The 26,622-nt window shown below is 46.4% G+C and overlaps 1 protein-coding gene across 2 annotated transcripts in view; it reads right to left on the minus strand.

The window, feature by feature from the left end:
* Positions 1-26,285, minus strand: part of GDPD4 (glycerophosphodiester phosphodiesterase domain containing 4) — a 39,047-nt gene extending 12,762 nt beyond the window's left edge. Inside the window, exons 1-6 of one of the 2 annotated variants that reach the window (XM_005500588.3) lie at positions 26,026-26,285; positions 11,923-12,131; positions 11,008-11,111; positions 9,955-10,048; positions 4,539-4,598; positions 2,906-3,004 (exon numbers count right to left, since the gene is read on the minus strand). In XM_005500588.3, the coding sequence (XP_005500645.2) occupies positions 2,906-3,004; positions 4,539-4,598; positions 9,955-10,048; positions 11,008-11,111; positions 11,923-12,105 (540 nt within the window). In that variant the 5' untranslated portion in view covers positions 12,106-12,131; positions 26,026-26,285. The remainder of the gene's footprint in view (positions 1-2,905; positions 3,005-4,538; positions 4,599-9,954; positions 10,049-11,007; positions 11,112-11,922; positions 12,132-26,025) is intronic. The other variant, XM_021285076.2, reaches the window with a different exon arrangement.
* Positions 26,286-26,622: the final 337 nt, after the last annotated feature.

Here is a 26,622-nt window from a genome sequence, read left to right on the forward strand (position 1 = left end):
AAAGCCCCAACTCTTTCAGCCTGTCTTCACAGGAAGGTTGTTCCAGTCCTCAGATCATCTTCGTGGCCTCCTCTGGACTTCCTCCATGACAATAATTCATTTTCATTTATTTCAAAGCATTTAAGTCAATTACATTAGGGCTAATTGCATTTTTCATCCCTTTTTTCTTTTTTTTTCCCCACTTTAAACTCAATGTGTAGGAATTTTTCTCAATTTACTGACACAAAATAATATATTCATGTAATGCTTATGCCCTATTAGATAATACCAATTGCTGGACAGATAAAGTACTTTGACTTGATTTCTTTGGTCTTAAAGATTAAAAAAGATCAGAAGCTAAGAAACACTTCTCTGCTTATCATGAATGCATGAACAGAGCTGAAAACCAAGCAGAAATAGTTTGACACTGAATGGATGCTCTTCACTCAAGTAGTGTTGATAAGACAAACCTTTCATAAAACTAGGGGAATTTGTCAAAGAAATGAATCCATCATTTTCTCATGCTTGTCAGAGGCCCATAATTTCCAGTCCAGCTAGAATTGAGAGTTGTAAAGACACATGCTCGGAAAAAATCTATTCAGGTGCAAGGCTTTGGTATTGCTTAGTCCATGCCTGAATCCCTAAGCTGGAAGGGTTGAAGAATGCAGAACTTACTTGGAGATATTATTGCCTGTGACACTGTCTGCCCCAGAGACTTGATACCAACATCTTTTGATTAGAAGCAGGATTCAGTTGCATAAACAGAGGTGCCATCTGAGATGTCCAGGACATTTGAGATAGCTTTGCAGGGCTAAAGGATGACACAGGATCTACAAGAGATTCATGTGTTTTGCTATCAGCAGCAGCAGGCCACGTGAAGCATCTCAAAGCGGGGTAGTTAGTAGGTCGAGAGAGGTTCTCCTTCCTCTCTACGCTGCCCTGGGGAGACCACATCTGGAATATCATGTCCAGTTGTGGCCCCTCAGTTCCAGAAGAACAGGGAACTGCTGGAGAGAGTCCAGCACAGGGCAACAAAGGTGATTAAGGGAGTGGAGCATCTCCCTTATGAGGAAAGACTGAGGGAGCTGGGGCTCTTTAGTTTGGAGAAGAGGAGACTGAGGGGTGACCTCATTCATGTTTACAGATATATAAAGGGTGACTGTCATGAGGATGGAGCCAGGCTCTTCTTGGTGACAAACAATGGTAGTACAAGGGGTAATGGGTTTAAGCTGGAACATAAGAGGTTCCACTTAAACTTGAGAAGAAACTTCTTCTCAGTGAGGGTAACAGACACTGGCCCAGGCTGCCCAGGGAGGCTGTGGATTCTCCTACTCTGAAGACATTCAAACCCGCCTGGACACGTCCCTGTGTAACCTCCTTTAGGTGTTCCTGCTCCGGCAGGGGGATTAGACTAGATGATCTTTCGAGGTCCCTTCCAATCCCTAGCATCCTATGAATCTATGTTTCTATGAAAGGGCAAGAACACCTAAAATAAATAGCATCTGTGGGGAACCCAAACCTCTTGTATCTCCTTCTCCTCATCCACGTCCCCTGGAGTCTGCAAGGGGGAGGAGAATCTGATGGTTTCTCATCACCTGTGACAGCCCAACCATTACCAAACTCTGCAGAGCAGGAAAGTGCAATTAACCACACCCTACAAAAAACACATCTCAAAGAGACTTCCAAAACTCTGGAGCTACAAATTGATTCCTCTTCCCATCCGTATGAATTGCAATATGCAATATTCACAAGCCCTAAGCCACATGGAGGAGAGGTGATATGTCCAAATAGCATCCACAAGGCAGCTAAGTACACAAAGGCCTATATATTTCTTCCCAACACATGTGGGGTCCTGGATGCTCAGACACTAAACAGCAACACTTGCCTCCACCTTCAGGTCTGCTCAGAGTCTCAAATGTCCTGGACATCTCAGACCATGCACTCTGACCTCGTATACGAAATCATGAAAACATTTTGGTTGGAAAGGACTTTAAGATCGAATCCAACTGTTAAACTAACACTGTCACCAAACCATGTCCCTAAGAACCTCATCTACACGTCTGTTCAACCCCTCCAGGGATGGTGACTCTACCACTGCCCTGGGCAGCCTGGTCCAATGCCTGCAAACCTTTCCAAGAAGAAATTGTTCCCAAGATCCAACCTCAACCTCCCCTGGCTACAACTTGAGGCCATTTCCTTTGGTCCTGGCGCTTGTTCCTGGGGAGCAGAACCCGACCCCCCCTGGCTCCAAGCTCCTTTCAGGCAGTTCAGAGATCAGAAGGTCTCCCCTCAGCTCCTGTTCTCCAGCTGGACCCCCCAGGTCCCTCAGCCGCTCCCATCACACTTCTGCTTCAGCCCCTCACCAGCTCTGTTCCCTTCTCTCAACTCGCTCCAGCACTTCAAGGGCTTTCTTGTCATGAGGGGCCCAAAACTGAACACAGTATCCCACAAGTTGTCCCACTTGACAACAATGTTCCCCACCTGCTGCCCAAAATCTCAGTGCTGTCATGCCCCTAGGAGATGAAGCTCTTCTGAGTCACAGCACACTGAAATTGTGCTAATGCTAAAGCTGATGAACTGGTAGGAGCTAATTAGGGAGAAAGTTCTTGCTCCAGCAACCCTGCCAGCCAAAGGCGTCTGATTTACTTGCCCTGGGCACCTGGAAATTAAAACTACACCTACAATATTTTGGATGTAACTTCCCAAACTGAGACATGTTACATCAGGTAGCCTGAAACTCAACCTCACATCTTGGCTTCCTTTCTCCCAATAGGAAATTTTAAGTCATAATAAAGTTTTCTCTAAATGATGTACACTGCCAAGAAAACTCCTGTAAAAACAGCATATGGAATATTTTTTACCATTTACCACAAAACACTTCTATGAACAAGTTGTTCTTTCAAACAGACCTCCTAGCCCCTCTTACCTGAAATGACAGACGGACAGTTTTCCATTGATCTCCCCAGAGCACTGATAATATGAAGAGGGCTGTGATAGAGAAGCCCAGGACAAGAAAAGTCCCAATCTGGGGAGGTTAGGAAGACAAAAATCAGCTTCAACATTTCTGCACAGGGTATGCCACCCATTTGACTCACAGGCTTATTGAAGCAACTTGGACTTTATAAGTTTAGGGTGCATGAGTTTGACTATGCGAGTTCAAAGATAGAAAGATCTAATGGGACTAAAATTAGACCAACAGCGCTTTTCTACATGGCAAGACTGATCTTAAGAGCTGGGTACCCAATAAAGTCAGCCCTCTGGACTCCCTCTATAATCACTGGAGAAAGAGAGGAATTTCCATAGGTGATCTATTCCTGTTTCCTTTATGATGGGAGATGTTCATCTCTGTCTCTGTTGTTCTAGATGGAGCCTGGATAATCAGCTTACATTAAATCCCTAACCTGCAAATGGCTCCATTCAGAAGTGATGAATTCCACACAAAAGAGACAGCAACACAGCTTCCTTGTGCTATGAGCTCCTGCACAACAGGGCTTCAGCAACACTTGCATCATTAAGAGATGGGAGTTCACTTTTTAATCAAAAAAGCAAGGAAGTAGCTCAGTCTTTTTCTTGGCTTTTCGCACAGTTTGGTACCAGCACAGTTGTGATGGCAGGTTCTTCTTGGTACATCATCTATCTGCTGAGGACTACATTCAAGTAGAAACGGGACCAAAGCCCTAACCATTCTTCAGGGTGATCCTACAGACCAACACCTTAATAATTCACTCCAATCTCTTCCACACAAGTCACAATTATTTTTTTTACAAATTGTTCTACATCTTTCTGGTTCTTCTGGAAACCAATTTTCAACAGCAAAGACAACTGTGTTTCTGTTACTTAAATGACATAACACAAGATCAAGTATCTGCACATTCAGCTATTCCCTTCCACTGCAAGAATTACAATCCCCTAAACTGCATGGCTAGAAGCTCATTTTTTAAATGCCTTACATAACCTCAAGGATTTCTTGAGGAGGGTGATTCTAATGCACCATTTTGCAGCAACAGCTCTCTGAAGATTGGTTTCGGCACCTTCCAAATCTCCAGGTGGCATTTCTCAAACCACCCAATGATCAAAAGGCGTAAGGCACCAAGATGCCTTGGAAATGCCAGATTTTATTGTTTTTTCACTGCTGCTGGAGCTTTCTACAGAAAATTACACTGTGCTTCTCACAAAAACTTTGCTTTTGTCTTCATGTCACCACATGTCGACATGTGAAATATAGACACCATCACCTGAATGAGTCACCACAAGCTCCTTTTGGTGTCAGTGGGGGAAAGGGGTTCTTTAGGTGTGATTCATCTCATCTCAATTTAGATGTCTACGACCAGCTGGATGAGTTGCATCTCCAGAGGATTCATTTCCCACAACTGACTGAAAAGGAGTTTAGGTGATCACTTCAGGTGGAGATATCATTCTTATGGGTGTCTAAAGATTAACCTCTTCCCTTTCTTCCTTCTTGCCCATAATTGAAGATGTTTTTCATGCTGAGAAACACCACAGACCCAATTGTTTTAAAGCATGGATTAGAGTTACCAGAAACCCCTGACTTATCCCACCTTGTGGCTCCAGTGTAGGTACAGCTGCTGACCCTCTGCAAGCAAACACATGGCTAGGACCTGGGAAATCAAGAAAAGATTGTTTGTATCCTGGAAGAAAACTGTTAAGTATCTTCAGTGAGGCATTTCTGGAATTATTTTTGCATTGGGAAGTCACTTTATACCAGGTCTTCCTGCACAATGTCATGGCTGTTAGCAGGACAGGTGTATGGAGAGAAACGTTTGTTACTACAGCAAAAATGCTTCTGAAATGGCCAAGCAAAATTGCCTTGTAGGATCAAAGCCCTTTCCTGGGTAACAAATAATTGGGCACTTTAGGTTACACAATTTGGATGAGGTTTTTTTGTGAGTACAAATTCTGAAAAATAAATGATGGCCAGGATCAACTGCTATTGTACATACAGCACTACCCTTGCCTATTTTCTGTGCACTTGTCGTGATTAGAGGCCGCGGGAGAGAGGTCAGGGACTAGAAAAATGCCCCCAAGGCACCACAAAGACACAGAGTAGGCAATGAAGGAGGCAACACTTCCACAGTAATCGCAGGAAACACAAGAGATAGGCACATCTCAGAACAGTGAAAACTGCCTTGGAGGTTAAAAGACTCTAGTTTTTGGCGGCTGGCATGTTCTTTCCTTCTGATGTCAAGTTGGAGTCCTTGGGAAGGGGTCCTGTGAGATGTGCAAACCCCCGCCAGGGCAGAGGACAACCCGAGAAGCCAAGAAAAAAAGGATGAGGAAAGCCTGATGGAGAGTTTCTTCAAATTGTCCCAGACCTAAACAACTGATGAACCTGGTGATGGATTTCACCAGGAGAAGTACCTTCTTGCCATGAAAATGGACAGGTCTAGGCTCGGGAATCTGGAGTGCCTGGGGCAAGATTCCCAGCCACTATACAGGACAATTTAGGGACCAGTATCAACAGATATCAAAGTTTAGAGAAAAGTATATGTTAATAGACATCAGTGCTCCACTCAGAAGTATCATTTATGGTGCATGCCCCTGCAGGCCCTAACACAGTGGGATTATGTGAATACAGATTTAGGGGAAGGTGTCCTACTTCCCCAAAATGCAACTACAAAGGGATGTCAGTTGTTTTCCATCCAGCTACAAACACACTATCTTTCTAGGATCATGCTGATTTGAAGCAAGATATAAGTTCAGCAGAGAATAAAGATCAGCTTTTAAGTGTTTCTTGACATGTTAGCCTCCTTTAATCGAATCCTACACCCAGGACATGATGAGTAACCACAGGAGCATTTCAGAGAGAATTTGATTACTGCTGAAGATCTTAAGGCAGTCCCATTTAAATAAGATATTTCAGAAAAAGGAAGAAAAAAGACTCTTTGCCCCTTTTCTGCAGGCAATCTTACACAGACCTGGTCCTTGCCTAAGGTACAGCCATACACTTAATTCACAGGTCACGCTCAAACGGACCGTCTCCTGTTATTGCAGTACAACTTTTGAATAAATGATGCATCACATCTGGGAACGTCATCAGAGGGCCAGCTCATTTCTATGGATGGAAACAACATCTCATTATTAGCTTACAAGAGGAATGATCACCAGGTTTCTTCCTCAGAGGGTGAAGAAGGAACTCTTGCTGTTGCACCACTGGTCGCTGTAGGAGAACACATCTTGATGGTTCAGTGAGTTGATGGGATGTGGACAAGGCCTATCCTCCGCATGCCCTGGCACAGTGAGCTTGAGTTTTCTTTGCTTTCTGTGCACCCCTGAAGTTTAACATCTCAAGCCACAGTCATCTAACTTCATCCTGCTCCTCAAAAGCTGCCACAGGACCTGTACAACATGGTCTTTGTGCAGACCAGCTGCCTTTAGCAAAGCCCCACATGCTTGCACCTAGAACCAAACTTCTTCAGGCAAAGGGACAACCAGCACCAACCTCCAAACTGCTTCCACACATAACCTGGGATTGCCTAAAACAAGTACACACACATGTGTGCTTAGGTGGCCAATATGTGTCTGACTGGCACTGCTGAGGCTCACACCAAGGTCCCTCTTGTCAGTCCCATCGTCTCCCTTACCCTTAGATCCTCCAACAATTGCATTCTTCCCTTCAGTATGAGGTGTGGAAGTGTCTCCCCTCCACCACCTACCTGCAAAGCAGTAATTAAGGGAAGCTTCCCAGTAAGTAAGATAGGTGGATTTGCCACAAGGGGGACTGCACCTTTGTCTCCCTCTTTTTGAGCAGATGCACTGACCTCAAGGTTATGCTGCAAAACGATGGACAACAGACTCTTCACTCCTCTCTACTTCAGCATGGGAATGACCTTGTGCTTATTTCAATACTGCTGGAGAGGCTTAGGCAGGCTCTGAACCTACCACCGCAAGGATGTGGAGGCACTTAGCTCACCTAAAACATCTGCTCACTTAGATGTTCACAACAGCAGAATTTAGGTCCATACACTCCCTTTCTAGCAAAAATGCAGCAACTCAGAACTTCTCTGGTACCCCAGTCTCTTATGGATGGATGTTTGAGATCACTTTCTGGAATTCAGTGCAAATGTACTCTTTTGAGTTCATTCTTAGCCTACAAATGCAGAGGCCACAACACACCTGAAACTCTTTATATTGTGCAGTCCTGAGTCACCTCCCCAAAACCCCTGGAACAAACACAGTTGAACTGCAGATAGGAAAACAGTAGGATGGTGCTTGAAAAGTTTTTTCCTCTCCACTGAGCATGAACTGTTCTGCAATTAGACCCCTCAGCTTAACCTTTTAGCTCTAATAGGGTTGAGAAAATTGTCTTGTAGAGTGATAACAATTGAATTAATTGAAACTGATTGTTTGAAAAAAAAATGACAATGATGCATGTGAACAGAGAACATCTTTGCACAGACAGCAAGTGCTTTGTTGTGCAGCATTTTGTTCAGCTGCTGGTGGCCAGTGGGCAGAAGAGTGTTTGCTTCAGTGGTTCACAATAAGGTCATGGAAGAGGCTTGCAGGCTCCAGTTGGGTGCCGTCATTAAGGAAGAGGGTATGGTGCTCCCAAACAAAACCAGACCTGCCACTGGTTGCTATAAAATCTCTCTGCTCCAACAAGGGCATCAGTATGCTCTATTTTCTGATGTGATGGGTCACTGATGCAAAACATCATAAAGAAACATTGCCTGGGTGAAGGTCTCTGGTCCTTCCTGCAACACGTGCAGGGACAGGCTCCATCCAACACTGTTCAACCAGAACGTGGGATGCAATTCATCATGTGAGCCTGCGTACTTTGACATAGTGGGAGCATGAATGGTGGTGGTGATTACTTTCCTCAGTCCCGTTTTCTTCAAGACCTAATCCTGCTTGGGTAACAGACCTGATGGTGTGGGACCTTGTGCTTTCCAACACCCACTTCTCAACATAGACACCTACAGAAGTCTTGCCAAGTGAGACATGATGACATGGTGATGCAACCAAGCAGGTCAAGTGCCCTTAGAAATACCCAACAGCTTTGGGTGGGATGCTTAACAGCTTCATGAAAGCAAGTAGCAAATGGACCCTCGCTGCGCCCAGAGCAGAGGTACCTCTGTGGTGTTCCTCTTGTAGAACTTGTCTGATAGCATCCAGACTACTTGTATGCTTCCATATTTATCCATGATCACCCTCCTGACGAGGGCAAATGCTGTCATTAGACAGAACTGAGCTGCTGAGGGGAGGAGGAGGATGTGTCTGCACAACAAAGAGTAGGACTAAGATTAAACTGAACCATGTAGGACACCAATTTTGCCTCATATTTCCCATCTTCCTTTCTGGCTTGGCTTTGCCCATCACCTGCCCTGAGTGCTTGTGGCCATCATATTCATGTTCCCAAAGACATTGAACTCCTCTAAGGAAGTCCACTGCTTGGACTCTGGTTGTTGTTTGGATCCAGACAGAGCATGACTGAGCTGATACGCCAGCCCAGGGGTCTTCAGGATCCCCAAGCCCAGAAAATCCTGTAAAGCCCATTTCTAGCATGTGTTATGATGTTTATTCTGATCCTGAGGTTGCCTCCAGATCTGCAGCCTGCTGAGGTTTGATCTCAGAGGTATCCATGTCACACAGGCATCTCTGGCAAAGCTTTGGGTTGCCCAAAGTAGCATTTTAACCACCAAACCACCCTCACAGCTCCATGGCCACTGGGAAAGGCAGGTAGGCTTTGCTGAATAGTAGACATTGAGCCCTAGGGTCACCAAGGTGTCCCAAAATCCTTGTAATTAAATATTGTTATTTGTCCTACTCAGAGCTCAGTTAGTCTGCTGCTTTTATGATGCTATTGATTGCCGTGGGCATGGCCAAGCAGCTGTCCTCTTTATCACTTTGGTTTTTTATTGCTAGCACTAGAATAAAATCACTATATTTTTGAGACAAAGGACCCCAGAAACCTATTGTGCTGAGCATTGCGTGAACAAAGCAAAAAGAGATTCCCTGCCACGAACAATTTACAGATTGACTATATGACGACACATGAGAGAACGGGTAAGAACAGCAGGAATTGAAGATAAAAGCTGGTTGTCTTGGTCACACAGGTGAGTCAAAGCTATAACCTCATCCCCAGCACCTGCTATTTCAAAATGAAAGTCTGAGCAGGCATGAGATTGAACGAGGACTCCAGTCCTAGAGTTAAAGTCATTTTTTAGCCTATAGCTCTGGATGCAGAGGGTGGAAACACAGATGCAGATCTCTATTTGGGGGTCCCTATGAGAGTAAGGACAGGGAAAAGAGACGACTAGGTAGAAATGTTAGGAAATGCCTTCTTTTGGTATATTTCCAGTGACAAAGGCAGACAGTAGATCAAAAGTCCCGAGAAGAATTCACAGAATTTGGAAAAGTGGAGATTTTAGGAATGGTGGCTCTTTGGGTATAAACTTCAGGAGTATTTTGTGAACACATCTGGAGAGAAACCCTTCTAGCAAAATAGAGAGACTGAAGGCAGCTTCAGTGACAATGTCGTCCTTCTTCTAATGAGCATTTTTATTTAGGATTAGAGGAATAACTCAGCTTTGATGACATATCACTGCTGCTACACGATTCAGAGCCCCATCCTTCCCTGCTGTCAGAATGACAATTTTTACCTTCCCCTAAATCTAGACCCAGCCCCTGCTGGCACACCTTCACTTGAGTTCAAGGAGATATTGAACAACTGAATTGAAGGGAAATCATTGAAAGGAATTACAGAAACTACATCTGGCTCAGAGACCCCGAAGTTGCAAGTGGTCATCCTCAGGTGGACATGTGGAGAAAGTACCATAACTACTCGTTGTGTTTCAAATCTTCAAGAGATATCCACTGTCCAGGGATCATCTGTAGGGATAGGCTGAGCTTTGGTATGACACATTAAAGTCATCCCTACATTTATTTTTCAGGACTATAAATCATGGCCAGCTTTGTCACGGTTTACAGGACAAACTTACAAGGAGTAATACTTACCAATAACAGCGTGATGTACGTGAACAAGATCGCGGCCACAATCAGGAGAACAAGAGACCAGAGAAACCAGAAGCCCAGGTTCCCATAGTTATACCTAAAAAGTAATAAAATGTTATGATAGTATTTATGTTCAGCACATGGACTGGAGGCAAACAGCCCTGTTCCTTGAAATTTTGAAATCTCCAAATTAATAAAACAAAGAAAGAGGGAGGGATAATCTACCTTGTAACAGGCAAAAGCGGTTAAGAGCCTCCTTCCCCAAATCTGTTATTGCATTAGCCACCCAACTAATAACCCAGTGTGCTGGGGGGAGTAAAATACAGGACCAAATGATTGTCTTGCTACAAACAGCTCCTGGTCTGACTATAGGACACAGCACCTTGCTGCAGACAAGTCAGGTTTTGAAGGAGAAAACACCAGAAATCTGGAGGAGCTGTAGAGGGATTGCCCTGGGAGAGAGAGGGAAGCTTTGCTTTTTACCCAAAGGCTCAATAAGGATGAATAGTATCATTACACCTTTCCTCCCCATAATATTTGAGCTGGTTTCACTTAATTTTTAGGGGCCAGGTTTGCATAACTGTAACCTACGTACTGCAGAAGCAAAGGATTTGCATTAATCCCTGACAGATATTTCTTACTTTCAAGGCTGGGAACATGCAGTTCTCTTTGCAGTGAGATAGCTGGTGCAATGCCTCTGATGCCAGCCTCTACTTTTCTTCAGAAGGAACAGGGAGGGAAAAAAAGACTTGGAGGAGGAAAGGGAAGAGCTATTTAGTCCCTTTCACTCACAATTTTTGTGATTATGTTTCTCCCTTTTCTATGAAATTCACAGTTGCACCTAAAAACTGTCACCAAATGAAAAGAAGAGCCTCAGCACCTCTGAAGTCACTGGATATTCGATTTGATGCTGTAACCAAGAGCTTAAGAAGCCAAATCTTTGGCTGATGTCTAAAGTGTCCTGCTGCAGATGAGCTGCTGGGGAGGGTGCTCATGTCTTCCCACCACCCTGGGGACCTCCTGAGGAGCAGAAGAGGAAAAAACAATGGTACTTACCAGTCAAAGTTATTGTAGTCATTTTTTGCTTCACTCCACATGTATAGAAAGATCAGAGAAAAGCAGAAAGCTCCAACAAGCAGTGGGAAAAAGATGCATTCCCGCTGGAGAGGAAGGACAAGTGGTCAGAGCCTCGTCTACCCCAGAACAAGTAGAGCAAATAGCAGATACTTCTGGCTTGATGCTGGATCTCCAGAAGCAGAGGTGGAGATGACTTCCTGCCATGCCCTCTGTGACCAGGGAGATGGCCTCAAAAGCGTACTCTACGGTATTTATTTTTCAGGGAAAACAGATCTCATGACTCAAATGAGCAGGATTTTAACCACCTCATGTGTGAGAGACTTGCACTAGGCAGCAGCCATCTTCACAATTTTTACTGCACACCCAGGCCAAACTTTCCTTCTTTAATTTCAGCCTATGGCTTTGAGATGTTGCACTGGCCTGGAGGCTTTGGTGCAAGGTCCTTTCCTGCCACCACACATTTGTTGGCTGCCTGGCAGCACAGAAAAACTGAGTCTGCCATGGAAACACAGTAATACATCCATCGTTTAGAGCCAAAATCTAACAATCTAATTGGATATTAGGAAAAATTTCTTCCCAGAAATGGTTTTCAGGCATTGGAACAGACTGCCCAAGGAAGTGGCGGAGTCACCATCCCCAGAGGGGTTTAGAAGATGCATAGATGAGGTTTTTAGGGACATGATTTAATGGTGGCCTTGGCAGAGTTGGGTTAACAGTTGACCTTGACGATCTTAAAGGTCTTTCCCAAACAAAATAATTCTATGATTCTAACTTAGTGAGCTCCAAATGATGTTGGGCAGGGATGCCTTTGGCCCACAACATGTCACTTGTCAGCTTAGACTGACCCGTCCCTACACAGAAATCGTCGTCTGTGCTGATTTTGAGTTAATTTACCGTCTTGCAGCAGCATTTCCCAGGCTCGGTCCTTCTGCGCTGGTACCGCTTCCACCGGCAGCTGTAGAACCCAGCCAGGCAGGAGATGAAGGGCTGATGCTCGTACCTCTGGAGCAAGCGCCGACGTACCACCTTCAGCTTCCCGAACTTGAGCCTCTTGAGGCTAGTGGAGCTGGACTCCATTGGAGTGGCTTTATCTCATCTTCCTCCTGAAATGAGACCACAAGTTTTATGGGGAGACTGTAAACCATGTTCCTTTTGGGTAAGTTTTTTCACATCAGAAGAAAATAGAGGAAGATTTCTCAAGAGGCTGCTGCGACCATCAGGTACTCCTGGTTGTAACTTATGTGCTCCGAACCACTTCCGAGGGAAACCACACACTCTGTGCAGATTCCCAAATTGTGTCAGATGAACCTGAGCCTAGGCTTAGCCATAGGAATTAATTCAACATCTCTGTGGCCCATATGCAACCTGTTACCGACTTAACTAGCTCATGTAGGAAAGGGACTAAAACTCTCCAGGTACACAAGTCTCTTGTCCTGGCAAAACTGCAGCACTGCAGAGAATGATCCCTTAATTAAAAATTATTTCCTTACTGAAAAAACTTCACTTGGCACAGTTTCTCGAGGGTAGAAAGAGTAGCTGTAAAGACGCACACAAGGAGATCTGTTCATAACCAAGATTTTAAACCAAGAACTTGATGGTAAATCACAACCAAAGTGAAGCAAATAGCACAGGGCTTTGTGCCAGCAAAGAGAGGTTCACTGAGCAAGGCACTATCAAGATGGCAAAGAAAGGCTTAGAAAAAGAAGTCTTGCTTCAGCATACAAAGAAGCACCATTATCCAGCACTTCTTTAGAGTAAAAATAGCCAGAGATGCCTTTCTGTTGCATTAAAAACTGCCGTAGTATCCTTGAGCCCATACTATGTTCACAAGCTTGCATATCTGCTGCAAAGTCCCAGCTTTGGGGTCCAATTTCCCTGATTTATTTGAAGTAATAACAGTCATTTAAGACCAAAATGAACTATTTCCTGCACTATACCCATGGATGAAATGTACATACGAATTGTTCGCAATTAACTCAGAGTCTAATGTATCTTTGCAGAAATCAGTGGATAAATCATTGCAAACTGACACTTCTAAAACCACTATCAGTTTGCAGAAGGCACAAATAAAACAGAGACATAAGACACATGTTAAAACTGAAATGATGCATCGCTGGTACCCTTCCCAAATGTGCCAGTTTACTGGCAGCTGGGGTGCAAGGAACCATAGAATCATACAATCATTTTGGTTGAAAGAGACCCTTAAGATCATCGAGTCTAATCATAACCCAACATTGGCACTAAACCACATCCTTAAGAACCTCATCTCCACGTCTGTTTAACCCCTTCAGGGATGGTGACTCCACCACTGCCCAGGGCAGCCTGCTCGAATGCCCAACAGCCCTTTCCAGGAAGAAATTGTTCCCAATATCCAATCTAAACCTCCCTGGTGCAGCTTGAGGCCATTTCCTCTTGTTCTATTGCTTGTTACTTGGGAGAAGAGACCAACACCCTCCTCACTACAACCTCCTTCCCTGGAAGTTCAGCAGTATTGGATCTGGGCACCAGTACGTCACCCCATTGTAAAAAATTGATACCAATCTCACATGGCAAGATAGCGATCGATCCTGTTCTTGAATTACCTAGAGCACAGATGGGGGTGTGAGGGCTATGCCACCAGTGAGTGGTGCAGATGACAGATGATCCTGTTGTCTCCATGAGCCATCCTCAAGCACACTTGGCATAAACCCAGCAATTACCAAGTCACCCGCACCACGTCTTTGGAATATATTTGAGACTCATAGCTCTTACCAGAAGGGTGTCATATACCATAAGGTTGTAGTATTTTTACCTCCTACGAGGATCCCTAATCCATGAGTTTCGCTGTAACTGAAACACAGCATCCGTTCTTGCCCAGCCCTTGTCCTTCTGCAATCGGAATTCAGGACAATAAGCCGAAACTATCAGTTTCGCTGTCAGAGGGCCATGAAGCTTGCTATTCTCATTCCAGTTGTGGAGACGAGGCTCACACATCAATGTTTATGTATGAACACACAGGATTTAATAAGAAAACAGAGACAGCAGAGACCTCGAAGCACTCTTCGCTCCATCTGGCTGGTTACAGCAACATGTCAGGTGTCAAACCCAGGTGTCAGACTACCCCTCATAAAAATTGCTAATGACAGAGATCCCACCAAGTCCCAAGATGGGCTAATCCAGTCCAAACTTTAACATTAAAATGTGTTGTTTTTTTTTCACCAAAGTCTAGTCTTCTGTGGTACAGTTAAAACCCACTACTTCATGTCATGTTCACGGTGGATGTTTAGAACAGCTTAAGCTTTTCCTCTGTTACATATTTCACAATGGTTTGGATGTTTCCCCCCAATCTCAGAATCACAGGCTGGTTGGGGTTGAAGGGACCTCTGGAGATCATCCAGTCCAACCCACCTGCTAACGCAGGGTCACCAGAGCAGATCACACAGGATCGTGTTCAGGCGGGTTTGAATGTCTCCAGAGAAGGAGACTCCACAACCTCTCTGAGCAGCCCTCTCCAGACTAAACAACCTCAGATTTTATAGTCTTTTCTTGTAATTCATGTTCTCTCTTCCTCAGACCATCTTTGTATGAGGTCAATAGTCACCTGCTATTTGGGATTTTCCTGGCATTTCCCATTTCCCACCTTCATATGCTCATACATTGCATTTAATGTAATGCAAGCTCCCTCTTTACACCTCAGCCACTCTTCAGGTTCTCATTACCCTCCACCCCACAGTTTCCGCCTTGCTCACAAATTACCAGTCTGCTGTTACAGCTGCAGTGAGGCACTCAGAAGCCATTAAAACACCTTTCCCAAGGTCTGGCTGAATCTGCCATATCTCAGACCACAACAAATGTTGAAGTATTTGAATTCACAAGCATCTGACTTAAACAAATATCCCAGCATCTGGACCCAGCAACCATCTAAAGAGTAAAGAAATACAACATGTGGTAGATGCAGAGGCCTAAAGACAGGAGATCTGTGTCAGGATTTAGAGCAACTCAGTCATTGCCAGGAGCACAAGTGTGATGGGAGCGGCTGAGGGACCTGGGGGGTTCAGCTGGAGAACAGGAGCTGAGGGGAGACCTTCTGATCTCTGAACTGCCTGAAAGGAGCTTGGAGCCAGGGAGGGTCGGGCTCTGCTCCCCAGGAACAAGCACCAGGACCAGAGGAAACAGCCTCAAGTTGTAGCCAGGGGGGGTTTAGATTGGATATTGGGAACAATTTGGGCTGTCTGGCATTGGAACGGGCTGCTCAGGGCAGTAGTGAAGTCACCATCCCTGGAGGTGTTGAACAGACGCAGAGGTGAGGTTCTTAGGACATGGGTTAGTGACAGAGTTGGGTTAATAGTTGGACTCAGTGACCTTGAGGGTCTCTTCCAACCAAAATGATTCTATGATTCTATGACACAGCAAAAGGCGTTACAATGCTCACATCTAGATTTGAAGCAGAGTGCTCCTACAACTCAGAGGTCATCTGCAATCCCCACCCATCTCTGCCAGGCAAAGGTAAACGGATAGAGGAGGGAAAGAGCAAATCTGAATGCACTCACTGGGAAAGCCAAGGGAACAAAGAGCAAGCAGGAAAACATGCATCAGTAGGAGAGCAAAGTTTAGGACTCCTTAGCCAGTGAGCCATGAAAGCGGTAACATATGTTTTTCAGCTCCATAAGCCCAAGAGGTCTCAGGTCTTTCCCTTGCAAACAGAGACTTTGCTCACAGATAAGAGTCCCCATAATCACAGGCAGCTGAATGGGGCTGCTCATTTCCCACTCCTTGACAGAGAGTGAGGAAAAGCATGAAAAATAGCCCTGGGGGGATGACGGAAGAAGGAGCAGGGAGAAAAAAGCAGGAAACATTCAGCCACGTGGCCTGAAAGAAGAAGGCACTGCAAGCCAAGCTTGCTTGAGAGGCCAGTGCACAAACAGAGAGGAAGTATCTTCATCTTCTTTAGTGATGTAGAGCTAGGACATCCATCTTTCAAGGGGTAAAAAAGGTATAGCAGCCAAATTGGCATTGCCCAATAGCTTTATCCTTGGGCATTTTGAGTCTTTTCCTTTTCTCCTGTATCTAACTAGTTTTCTCCAACACAATATGTAACAGCATGTGGGCAAGGTGGGTGCAGGGCTTTTCAGACATTACAAACACACTTTCTGGTCAGCTTAGAGAAGAGAATTGGAAAAAAATATATATATATTTTGGTACCAGCAACCATGTGAGGGATGTGGAGATGTTGCTCCTCAGCACCCAAGCATGGCCAGCTTGCCCTGAGCATCTTGATGGCAAAGGAAGGCAGGAGATAGGAGTGATGTCCACTTTGTTCATACCACCTTTTCTAAAGGATTTGGAGAGAATGTGAACCCCATACTAGGGGAGGGAGGTGCTTTGAGACTGAGCTGAGCTTCTCCACCACCTGCAGCTCCTTTGCATGGGGACTTCTGGTGTCATCCCACCACTCTCTGGGGCGTCGTTTCCTGCCCTTCCACCCAGGAGCTTCCAGAGCATCACACCAACAGATACAAAGGAGTAAAATCAACCTCCTGTCAAGCTACTGGTTGATCACCCTCACCATGAGCCACAAACATATTACCAACAGCCAGAAAAGCTCAACAAAAAGCATCCCTTAAAGCTGCATTTCTGCCCAAGGCTCTGGATCACAGCCTAGGATCCCTTTTGTTTCACCATCATCTGCTTTCAATTTCTTTTCAGGGAATTAATGAGGTTTAACATAGCAGAGGAAAAAGGATCAAATAAAACAAAGCTAGTCATAATCTCCCTACGATAGGGTATAGACTCTATATACTTTCCTTTCCCTGGCAGTTTATAATTATGATTTATCACTAAGACTTTCAACAGTTTCTTTATAAGCCCTAATTATACTTTACTTGTGTGGGGGATCCCATGGAGTATGTGCAGCCTGGGAATAACACATCTCATTAATTGATTAGCTGTTGGCTTCGGAGTGCCATTAGCTCAAAGCAACAATAGGGCTCAACACAGGGAACAATGAATAAATGTGGAAGTAGAAGGGGTAAACAGGGAATAACAGGGACAATATTTCTCTATTTAATTTGTTGTAGTTCACCTCCAACACGGCTGTGGTTTTCAAAGTGATGGGGAGGGTTCCACCAAGGTTAACGCCTTGTGTTTTGTAATACGCCACCACACTTCAAACAGACACGAATAATCAAAACCATTTCAACCAAATACAGCTAAAATACTGCATCAATTAGGATTGCATGGGGACTTATCCCCATCACAGACGACTCTTTGTGCTGCAGTCTAAAGGTCAGACCCCCAGCAGGAGCTGTGCTGGACATAGATGGTGCGGTCTGCTCAAACAATCCCTCATCTGTGGTCGCATCCAAATGCTCTAAGGCAAGATCTTCTGAGGGAACCGATCAACTTTGTGGGCTCAATTTGACAAGCCCTTGAGGAACCCTCCATAGCTGGGGATGAGCGAGATGAGGTTTGGAACCAGTGCTGCCTGCCCCAAACTTCTACACGTACAGAAGCAAGCCTCGCTCCAACGTGGGATCTATTCACCTTGAAACAAAACCAGGCATTGCCCATGAGAACTGAGAGTAGGGAAGGCACCTTAATCCCTGGCTTTATTCCAGAGTGACCATTATAGGAAATAAAGTTCCAAAGTAGAACCACACTTTTGAACAGATCAATTTTTCTTCTCCTCCAACCTGCTCCCCGAAATTGTCCAGTGTCTCTCTACTCCTTCAAGGTCCCTCTCTCAGTAGTCCCTCATGTTTGGAGCATGTTTGTCCCCTACGTCAGGCGCCTGGGGATGACTCATTATCCACAACCACTTGCAGAAACCTCGTTTAATCATAATCGTCACAATCAGAAATCACAGATGTTTTTCTTCATCTTCAAAGCACTTTGGTGCCTACGTTAACAAATTATTGGCCAAGCCTTGAAGCATTTACAATGGATTTTATACAAATACTTTCAGCTTTGCGTGGAAACAGGCAAGGGGAAATCGTCATGTTTGTAAAAGGTTCTCACAGCACTATAACAGATTTTCCTTCTCGCCTGCTAGGAACAAAACAAGTGTTTTGAACAAAGCTGATGAATAGTAGCTTAAATTAAAAAAAAAAAAAAGGGGTGGAGAAACATTTTCACAAACGTCACATCTTTGGCTGGACTCAAACATATTCCTGTCCATTATTCTTACTCAGAAACCTCACGAAAGGGCCGGACGGTTTTGTTTCTGCAGAGGTTTGCGCAACACTGGCATCCCTCCATTGCAAGGAGCAAAAGCATGGGCCTGACACAGATGGCACAGATGGGGACAATTTCAGCTCGGGAAACTGTCATGTGAGGCGCAACGGGAGGTTGAACCCAGCACAGCTGGGGTCCAGGTTTAAACTATTTTTGACTGAGAGCTGCTTTCTACAGAGGTCCATCCTACTTACCTTCTAGAGATGTTCTCCCAGCCCACTCGCTTTTCTCACAGCCCTCCTTGTAGATGGTTGCACCTTCCCCTTTTCCTTCTAGAACATCCAACGGCCCCAACTGTCCTTCTAGGAAGTTCCACTGCACCACTCGAGCAAGGGGGTGACTCATGGCCACCAGCCCAGCATACTTGGTGGCCATCAGGCCATGCCAGACCTTGGTCTCCCTGGTCCTGAGGACTAAAGCTGCAGCTTCTCCATCATGGTGAGTCCAGGAAATGGGTGAGCAGGAGGCTCACGAGCTCTTGTTGCTCTGGGGAGGGGACACTCCAGTCCCAAGGGGAGGAAAGGGGGACCTGTGTCCAACCCAAGGTGCTCTCCTAGCCCCAGGTGGCAGCAATTGCTAATAGCTTTGTTGGTGGTAATGGGAGAGAGGAGATTCTGGTTGAGGGCAGCAAAGAAATCCTGAAATCCAGCATCAAATGCTGACCAAAACACAGAAGAATTTTTTACTTTCATGTCTGTTTTCCATAATTTCTTCAACACTAAATTGTGGATACAGCCCTGTTTGGCCACGAAAGGATCTGGAAAAGGATCTGGTACAGAAAACAACTCTTTTAAAAAGGTAGATATTCACATGTATGAAATAGCTCAGATGATGTGTTTTTCAGGAATTGCTTTCCCAGGGAGTATTCGCATGGCTCCTGGTGTAAGAAAATTTTGATCCAAGAAAAGGCTCTGCGGGCACTTTCCCAGCATCACAGAAATGGACACAATGCAAAAGTAGCTTTGGCCCTGTTGATCATAGAATCATAGAATCATTTTGGTTGGAAGTGAACTTCAGGATCATCGAGTCCAACCATTAACGCGACACTGTCACTAACCCCTGTCCCTAAGAACCTCATCTCTGTGTCTGTCCAACCCTCCAGGGATGGTGACTCCACCACTGCCCTGGGCAGCCTGGTCCAATGCCCAACAGCCCTTTGGGGAAGAAATTGTTCCCCAGATCCAACCTCAGCCTCCCCTGGCGCAACTTGAGGCCGTTTCCTCTGCTCCTGGTGCTTGTTCCTGGGGAGCAGAGCCCGACCCCCCCTGGCTCCAAGCTCCTTTCAGGCATTTCAGAGATCAGAAGGTCTCCCCTCAGCTCCTGTCCTCCAGCTGAACCCCCCAGGTCCCTCAGCCGCTCCATCACACTTGTGCTCCAGCCCCTCACCAGCTCCGTTCCCTTCTCTCAACTCGCTCCAGCACCTCAAGGCCTTTCTTGTGATAAGGGGCCCAAAACATACTCATCAGCAGTACCTTCTCTCTTTGACCCTGAACTTCTTCATATAGCTGATATATTAACATAACTCATAAACATGTTATAGCCCCCTTGGCATCCCCTGTGTAAGGACAGCCAGCCTTCTGGGGAAGTTGGTGTCCATCTTCTGGGCAGTACAGGTGAGAAGAGGCAAAAAATAGCCTTAAAAGTGGTCTCAGGAATAGCAGCATTCCAGTTGTGACCACACAGAGACCTTCCACCACCCTGCCAGATGTTGGTCCCAGTCGGCAGCAGTGAGATGTCTGTGTTTAAACGCCATTTTGCTCACCTAAAGTGGGAATCAGAAGCATCAGTGAGCTCATATCTCCAGGTCAAGCCTGAAAATGGATACTCAGTATAACTAAATGGGGGTGAATGTTGCTCCCCACACTGCAGTTTGCTCAACAGGAGAAGGGAGGAGTTTTGTCCTTGCTGTGCTGGTGCATCATCACCAGTTCATCCCTGTGGGGCACAGCCCTGGGCTTTGCCCCTGGGTGGTCCACAGCTTTCTAAGAAGTCGCCCTCCCACCATTGAAAAGCAACCATGGGGATGCAAAAAAAGTGTTTCCATGCCTCAAAGCCTGCCTGGGGAGGAGGAGGAATAAATCCAATCCCTTGGAAAAAAAAAAAAAAAGAAAAAGAAAAGAGCTCAGAAAGCAGGGAAATATTTCTTTGAAGATAAATCCCATTTTGTGCAGTTCGGCATGCCCTGGCGCGGGTCCCTCTCTGCTCCTGTGAATGCCTAAGCGGCATTTTGTGCCCCGCTGTTCAGGGGAGACGAGGAGATGGGGACGCAGCGTGGGGGACCCTCTCCGGCCCCACAGCCCCACCCAGGGCAGCGCACCGCCGCCAGCGTCGTCTCCGAGGGAAGACTTTGTCCCTGGGCCAAGAAGAGGGAAGAAAAGAGGTTTGCAGATCACATACCTCTGCCCGGCAGCTCTGCAGAGCTCTATTCAGCCCGGACAAAGGACGGGGGCCCTGGACGGCCACCGTGTCGAAACCCCCGGCGCTGGCCCTCCCCCAAGCTGTGGGTGTTAAAGTTCAGACCTTGGAGTAAAACAACCCTGCGAGGAGGGAGGGAAAGGGAGGAAAGGATGTTTTCTGTGCTGCCAGCCAGAGGTTTCTCTGTTTAGTTATCTACAGCATCTGAAGGCATCAGGGCTGGCCCATTTTTTGCACCGTAAGAATGTGGTTCTGCTGTTCCCAGAGGAAAATCTTTTCTGGGTAATTAAACACTACCACATTTCTGTGTGAGCCATCTCAGGGAATTTTTGAACCCACTTCAGAGCAAAAAGGTAGTCTGACAAACAAGATCCACACTCAAATGCCCAGGGAGGTGGTGGACTCACCGTCCCTGGAGGTTTTTAAACTGAGATTGGACATGGCACTTAGTGCCATGACCTAGTCAATGGGCTGGAGTTGGACCAAGGGTTGGACTGGATGATCTCTGAGGTCTTTTCCAACCCAGATGATTCTGTGTTTCTGTGTGGTTCTGTGAAATTCCCTGACTGAACACCAATCTACGAACACAGAGGAACTGCCACCAAGAGCCTTGGTTTTCCGATTGAAGGCTGGTCCAACAACGCAACAGGAGCAACAGATGAGGACTGTACAGCTCATTGGATTTTCAACCATCTGCTTTTGTGAGCCATGGATTCTGCTCAGCAAGTTAGGAAGATCAGTGGGTTTAACTGTGTGGTCATATCCCTGTGCAGACAACCCATGTGTAGAACCTTGGGTGACCATAGGCAGAACCTTGGGTGACCATAGACAGAACCTTGGGTGACAGACCTCTTCAGGGCCCAAGACACCCAGCACAGGCAGCTCTCCTGGATCGTCGCCCAGCAGCACTCACATCCCAGCAGCCTGGAGGAAGGGAACAATTTATTTGGTTTCAGAGTTTGGGATGTTTTCATTCCTCGCTCGGTCTTCCTATTCAGGACAGATGTGAGGAAGAAATTCTTTATGATGAGAGTGGTAAATTACTAGAACAGGCTGCCCAGAGAGGTGGTGGATGACCCATCCCTGGAGTCATCCCAGGCCAGGCTGGACAGGGCACTGAGCAACCCGAGCTGGTGAAGATGTCCCTGCTCATGGCAGGGGTGGCACTGGATGAGCTTTGAAGGTCCCTTCCAACCCACACTATTCTAAGATTCCATGATTCTGTGACTCCTGGAAGAGCGGTTGGACTCATCTCCTCTGTGCTTGAGCAGTCAACCTGAGCTCCTGGTACAACCAGTGAAGAGAAATGGCACAACTCAACTCATCCAAGGGCCAGAAAATCGTCCCCAAAACCAGCATTAACCATAAATTACAAAGGAGTAGGGGATAGGCTCAGCTTGGTACCAGGTCACTGACTGGTAGCAGTGAGGGAAGGAAGAGGTCACAGCGGCAAAGCATTAAGATGGAAGCTGGATAATCTGGGAGATGGAGAAGGTAAAAGGGTTGGTGTCATTCACCTGCATTTATTGCAAGAGCTGGGTTTTGTGCAACCAACAATTCTTAAAAACTTTTCATGGAAAGAGAGCACATAGGAGAGAGCCACCATGACCCCACATAACCTTTCTGACTGCTTTAAGGCATGAATCAATTAAAGCAACCAGGGAGCAAAGGTTAATCAGTAGCAAGTACATCTTAAGAAATAAGTAGCCTTTTAAAAAGCAATTGTTCCTGCCAATTTTCCCTTTCCCCCTTTTTCTAAAGTGTCTTTCATTTCTCCAGTTCTGGAGACCTTCCAGAATAAGTTCAGTGATTAAGAGCAGCTGCTGAAAGGACCAGACTGAATCAGTGTGGCAGAGACGACTGGACCCGTTATTGTCACGGAGACTCGGTGCCGTACAAATATCTTGGTGACTGAAAACCTTGCAGGGGATTCCAGCCTAATTAGAGCAGATGGGGGCTGGAGAAAAAAAGGACTTGCTCACAGTTATGTTGGAGAACTGAGGGAATGAAGTGGGAGACTAAGGAAGGGACTGAGTCAAAAACACTTCTACACAAGCAGTGGGACTCAGACTCCAGCCTGAGTGTGAGGGCAGAGAGTGATGCTTTGAACTGCTCCCATGCTGTGCTGACAGCAAAACTGACCCCATGGGCAGCAGCCACAACCTCATTCACACATAGAATCATAGAATAAGGATAATTTTGGTTGGAAAAGACCCTCAAGATCGAGCCCAACTGTTAACCCAACCCTGGCACTAACCCACGTCCCTAAGAACCTCATCTATGTGTCTGTCCAACCCTCCAGGGATGGTGACTCCACCACTGCCCTGGGCAGCCTGGTCCAATGCCCGACAATCCCTCCTGGGAAGCAATTTTTCCTAATACCCAACCAACCTCAGCCTCCCCTGGCACAACTTGAGGCCGTTTCCTCTGCTCCTGGCACTTGTTCCTGGGGAGCAGAGCCCGACCCCCCTGGCTCCAAGCTCCTTTCAGGCAGTTCAGAGATCAGAAGGTCTCCCCTCAGCTCCTGTTCTCCAGCTGAACCCCCCAGGTCCCTCAGCCGCTCCCATCACACTTGTGCTCCAGCCCCTCACCAGCTCCGTTTCCTTCTCTCAACTCGCTCCAGCACCTCAAGGCATTTCTTGCTGTGAGGGGCCCAAAACTGACCCCAGGATTCGAGGTTTGGTGCCCAGCACAGGGAGAGTCACTGCCCTGGGCCTGTGGGCCACACCAGTTCTGGTACCAGCCAGGTTGCTGCCCTTCACCCCTTTCCTAATGAGGATGGTGCCTTTTTTATTTGCTACCACAGCGTTGTTTCCCTCTCCACATTATGGCCCCAAAAGCCTTTTCTTGGCACCAGATCTGCAGAGGACCAGTCCCAGTCCCTCACAGACTACTCATGGACTACACTGACTACAACTCACAGTCTACAACTGCCTGACCAGCAAAAAGGATCTGGGACAGGAGGAGGGAGAGTCTGTCCTGTTCCTGAGAGCAGATCCTCCTCATGCTTAACACATCATCTTCCCTGGGGACACCACAAAGATTTGCAAGACAAACAATGACAGCAGAAAGGGACCAATATGAGAGCAAGACATGAGCATGTTCAATATGTTTGAACCTGTAAAGTATCACTCTTCTTCTATCCTTCTTCCTGGAGAAGACATGAGATGCAGCAGATGCCCATGTCGTGGTGGGGAAAGTCACAGGGAACATCGGCCAAGGCCACCCTCTGTTTACTGGGATCTTATCAAACACCAACCCCTCAGCCACCGAAAACCGGCCAGCTATGGCTCCTCCTTAAATGCTGCTGCGAGAGTACAGGGTCCAACACATGAAGAACAGGATGAGGACAAGATACTAAAGAGATGAGGGTGGTAAAACCTGGCCCAGGTTGTCCAGAGAGGTGGTGGATGAACCATCCCTGGAGACATCCCAGGCCAGGCTGGACGGGGCTCTGAGCAACCTGAGCTGGTGAAGATGTCCCTGCTCATGGCAGGGGTGGCGCTGGGTGAGCTTTGAAGGTTCCCCCAACCCAAACTATCATCCTATGGTTCTATGAAGACTGTTCCAAGCTGGGACTTTGCTGCTGGGCAGGATGTGCTCCATGTTAAAAGGAGGCAGGAGCAAACATGTCTCAGCTGGTGGGTGACAACTTCTGAAGCCATCTGCACACAGCGAGAAATGTTTGCCTGACTGAGGGCCCCTGGGCTCTCACACAGCAAGGAAATTAAGTGCATATTGTCAAAGGGCCACAAACATTTTTAAGAAGCATTTACTCTTATATTTTGGTTAATATTTTATCACAGTAAGCACGACTGTATGGTAACAACTTGCTCGGAGGCCCTTCGTAGGCTGCAGGTAGTTTCACAATAAGCTACCACCACCAGATTTAAAGAATTGAATTTCCATCACCAGAAATTACACATAAAGCTCAAAAGACACCACCTGGTCACCTCCTCTGTCCAATGTCACGGTGTAAGAAAGTCACAGGACGGGTCGTGAAACCCAGCTTTGCATTCCTCTGCAAATATTTCAAATTACTCTGGAAATCTTTCACACTTTTTAAGTATTTCAATACCAAAGTTGGAAAGGAAGCAACAGCTTTGGCTCCCTTCACGTTCAGAACACTTTTTTAATTAAAATCCAGTTGGTCTCATGGTACACTATGGTCTTTCTTTTTTCTTTCTTTTTTATTGTTGTTGTTGTTAAATGCAGCTTAAAAGCTTTGAGCAGCTGTAGGGAATTTTTTCTTTGGTTCTCTCATTCCCTTCCACCTGGTATCATGTGCTGGAGGATAAGTCCTGAGAGAAGCTATACTGTGAGATCAGGATTCACAAAGGCAATGCAGAAGTGAAGAGGAGGTGACACACGCCACGGGCTGGACCTCCATCTAACCAAAGTCCGCATTATCCAATGCAAAGTTGGTCTCGTGCCGGTCCCCAGGTTCATATCAGCTGAGTGCCGAACCCTAAATTAAATTTCACTCTTTCCTAGAAGTGAAAATTCCTCCATTTTACTGCTAATTATGGCTGTGCCTACAAATAACGTGGAAGTATTAGGATAATAACATGAGACTAAAGCCGAGGCCAAATCCTGTTTTCAGCTGCTCTCCCAAGAGTGGCCCATCAAAACTCCCAAGGTGACGTGCAGCGACAGGGCAAACTATGGACCAGGGAGTTGTTTCCAGCCTTCCCAACCAGGTCCTGATTATTTACAGCTGTTCCCAGATGTTACACTTCCACGGGCTATTTGTTCCCGAGTCGACCTCCCCGTTTCACACGCTCAGTGAGCTCAGGGGAAGAAAGAGAGAGGCTCCTTTCTCCCTTTTTACTATGGAAACAGCCCTTTATCCCAAGAATTGCAAATGCTCGGCCGCCGTTTCCCTCCCACCGCCACCCCAGCTCGAGCTCACATCTCATCCCACCTCCCGATTTTCCCCTCAACAGGTCCCAACCAACCCATCCCACACAGACCCCGAGAGTGAAGCCAGATTGCTGAGCATCTTCTCCCTCCCCAACCAGCCATCAGAACCCCCCCGCACTGCTCACAAATCACCCCTTTCACTCCCCTTTTTGTTATCTGTTCTCCCTATTTTCCAGCTCTTCGGGCTTTGTTTCTCACTGCAACCCAGGCGGGAGCCAGGTCGATCACCCGCTGCCGCATCCCAACTAACACATTGAAAAGTCCGAAGTAAAGAAAGGAAAAGTCAAAGAAGAAAGGAAATGTCTAAGAAAAAAAAGGGGAAATCAAATAAATTCCCCTCTCTCCCCGCAGTTCTAACTTTTAGGGCAGGCAGGAAAGAGCAGGCAGGGATGTATTTGAGTAGGCAGGAGCATCTTTAAGAGTTAGGAGAGAGAAGAGGTAACTCACCTCTCCGGGACGCACATGGAGGGGTTATCTTTTGCTTCCTGCCGCACCTGGGTTGCTGTGTCCTTTGCTTGTGACACTCCGGGACCTGAATGGTGACACCGCTGTGTGACACCCAGCATTAGAAAGGCTGCTGGAGCTGTCCCTCCCACGGTAGGAGGGGCCACACAAGTGCTTAATAAATTCAGTCCCCAAGGCTGGAAAAATTAAAACCTCGTCATGGGACGCAGGCAGCTGCTCACTGCATGGCTCTGGGGGACATCAGGGACTTGCGGGAGAACCTGGGTTTGATTCATCCCTCGCACGTCCCAAATAAGAGAGGCTGGAATTCAGATCCCCCCTTGGCAGAATTAGGTGTCCAAAGGATAGGGTCTGAAGAAATATCCCAAAGGAGATTTGGGCAAAACGTGGCATCACTGACCCTCAGAATTAAAATTTCTGAATGTCCTCCGGGGAAATGTTTCCCACGCTGTAAGCCCTGGGCAGGAATCTGCTGCACCAGATTTCTGAGCAACCCTGGATTCAAAACCTGCTTATTTTACTTACTTTTTCGCACAGTTTTCAGCTTTAATATCTAATCCTATTAGAGCCATAACTTCC

Source organism: Columba livia, chromosome 1 (genome assembly GCF_036013475.1).
Source record: "Columba livia isolate bColLiv1 breed racing homer chromosome 1, bColLiv1.pat.W.v2, whole genome shotgun sequence".
NCBI classification, from domain to species: Eukaryota; Metazoa; Chordata; class Aves; order Columbiformes; family Columbidae; genus Columba; species Columba livia.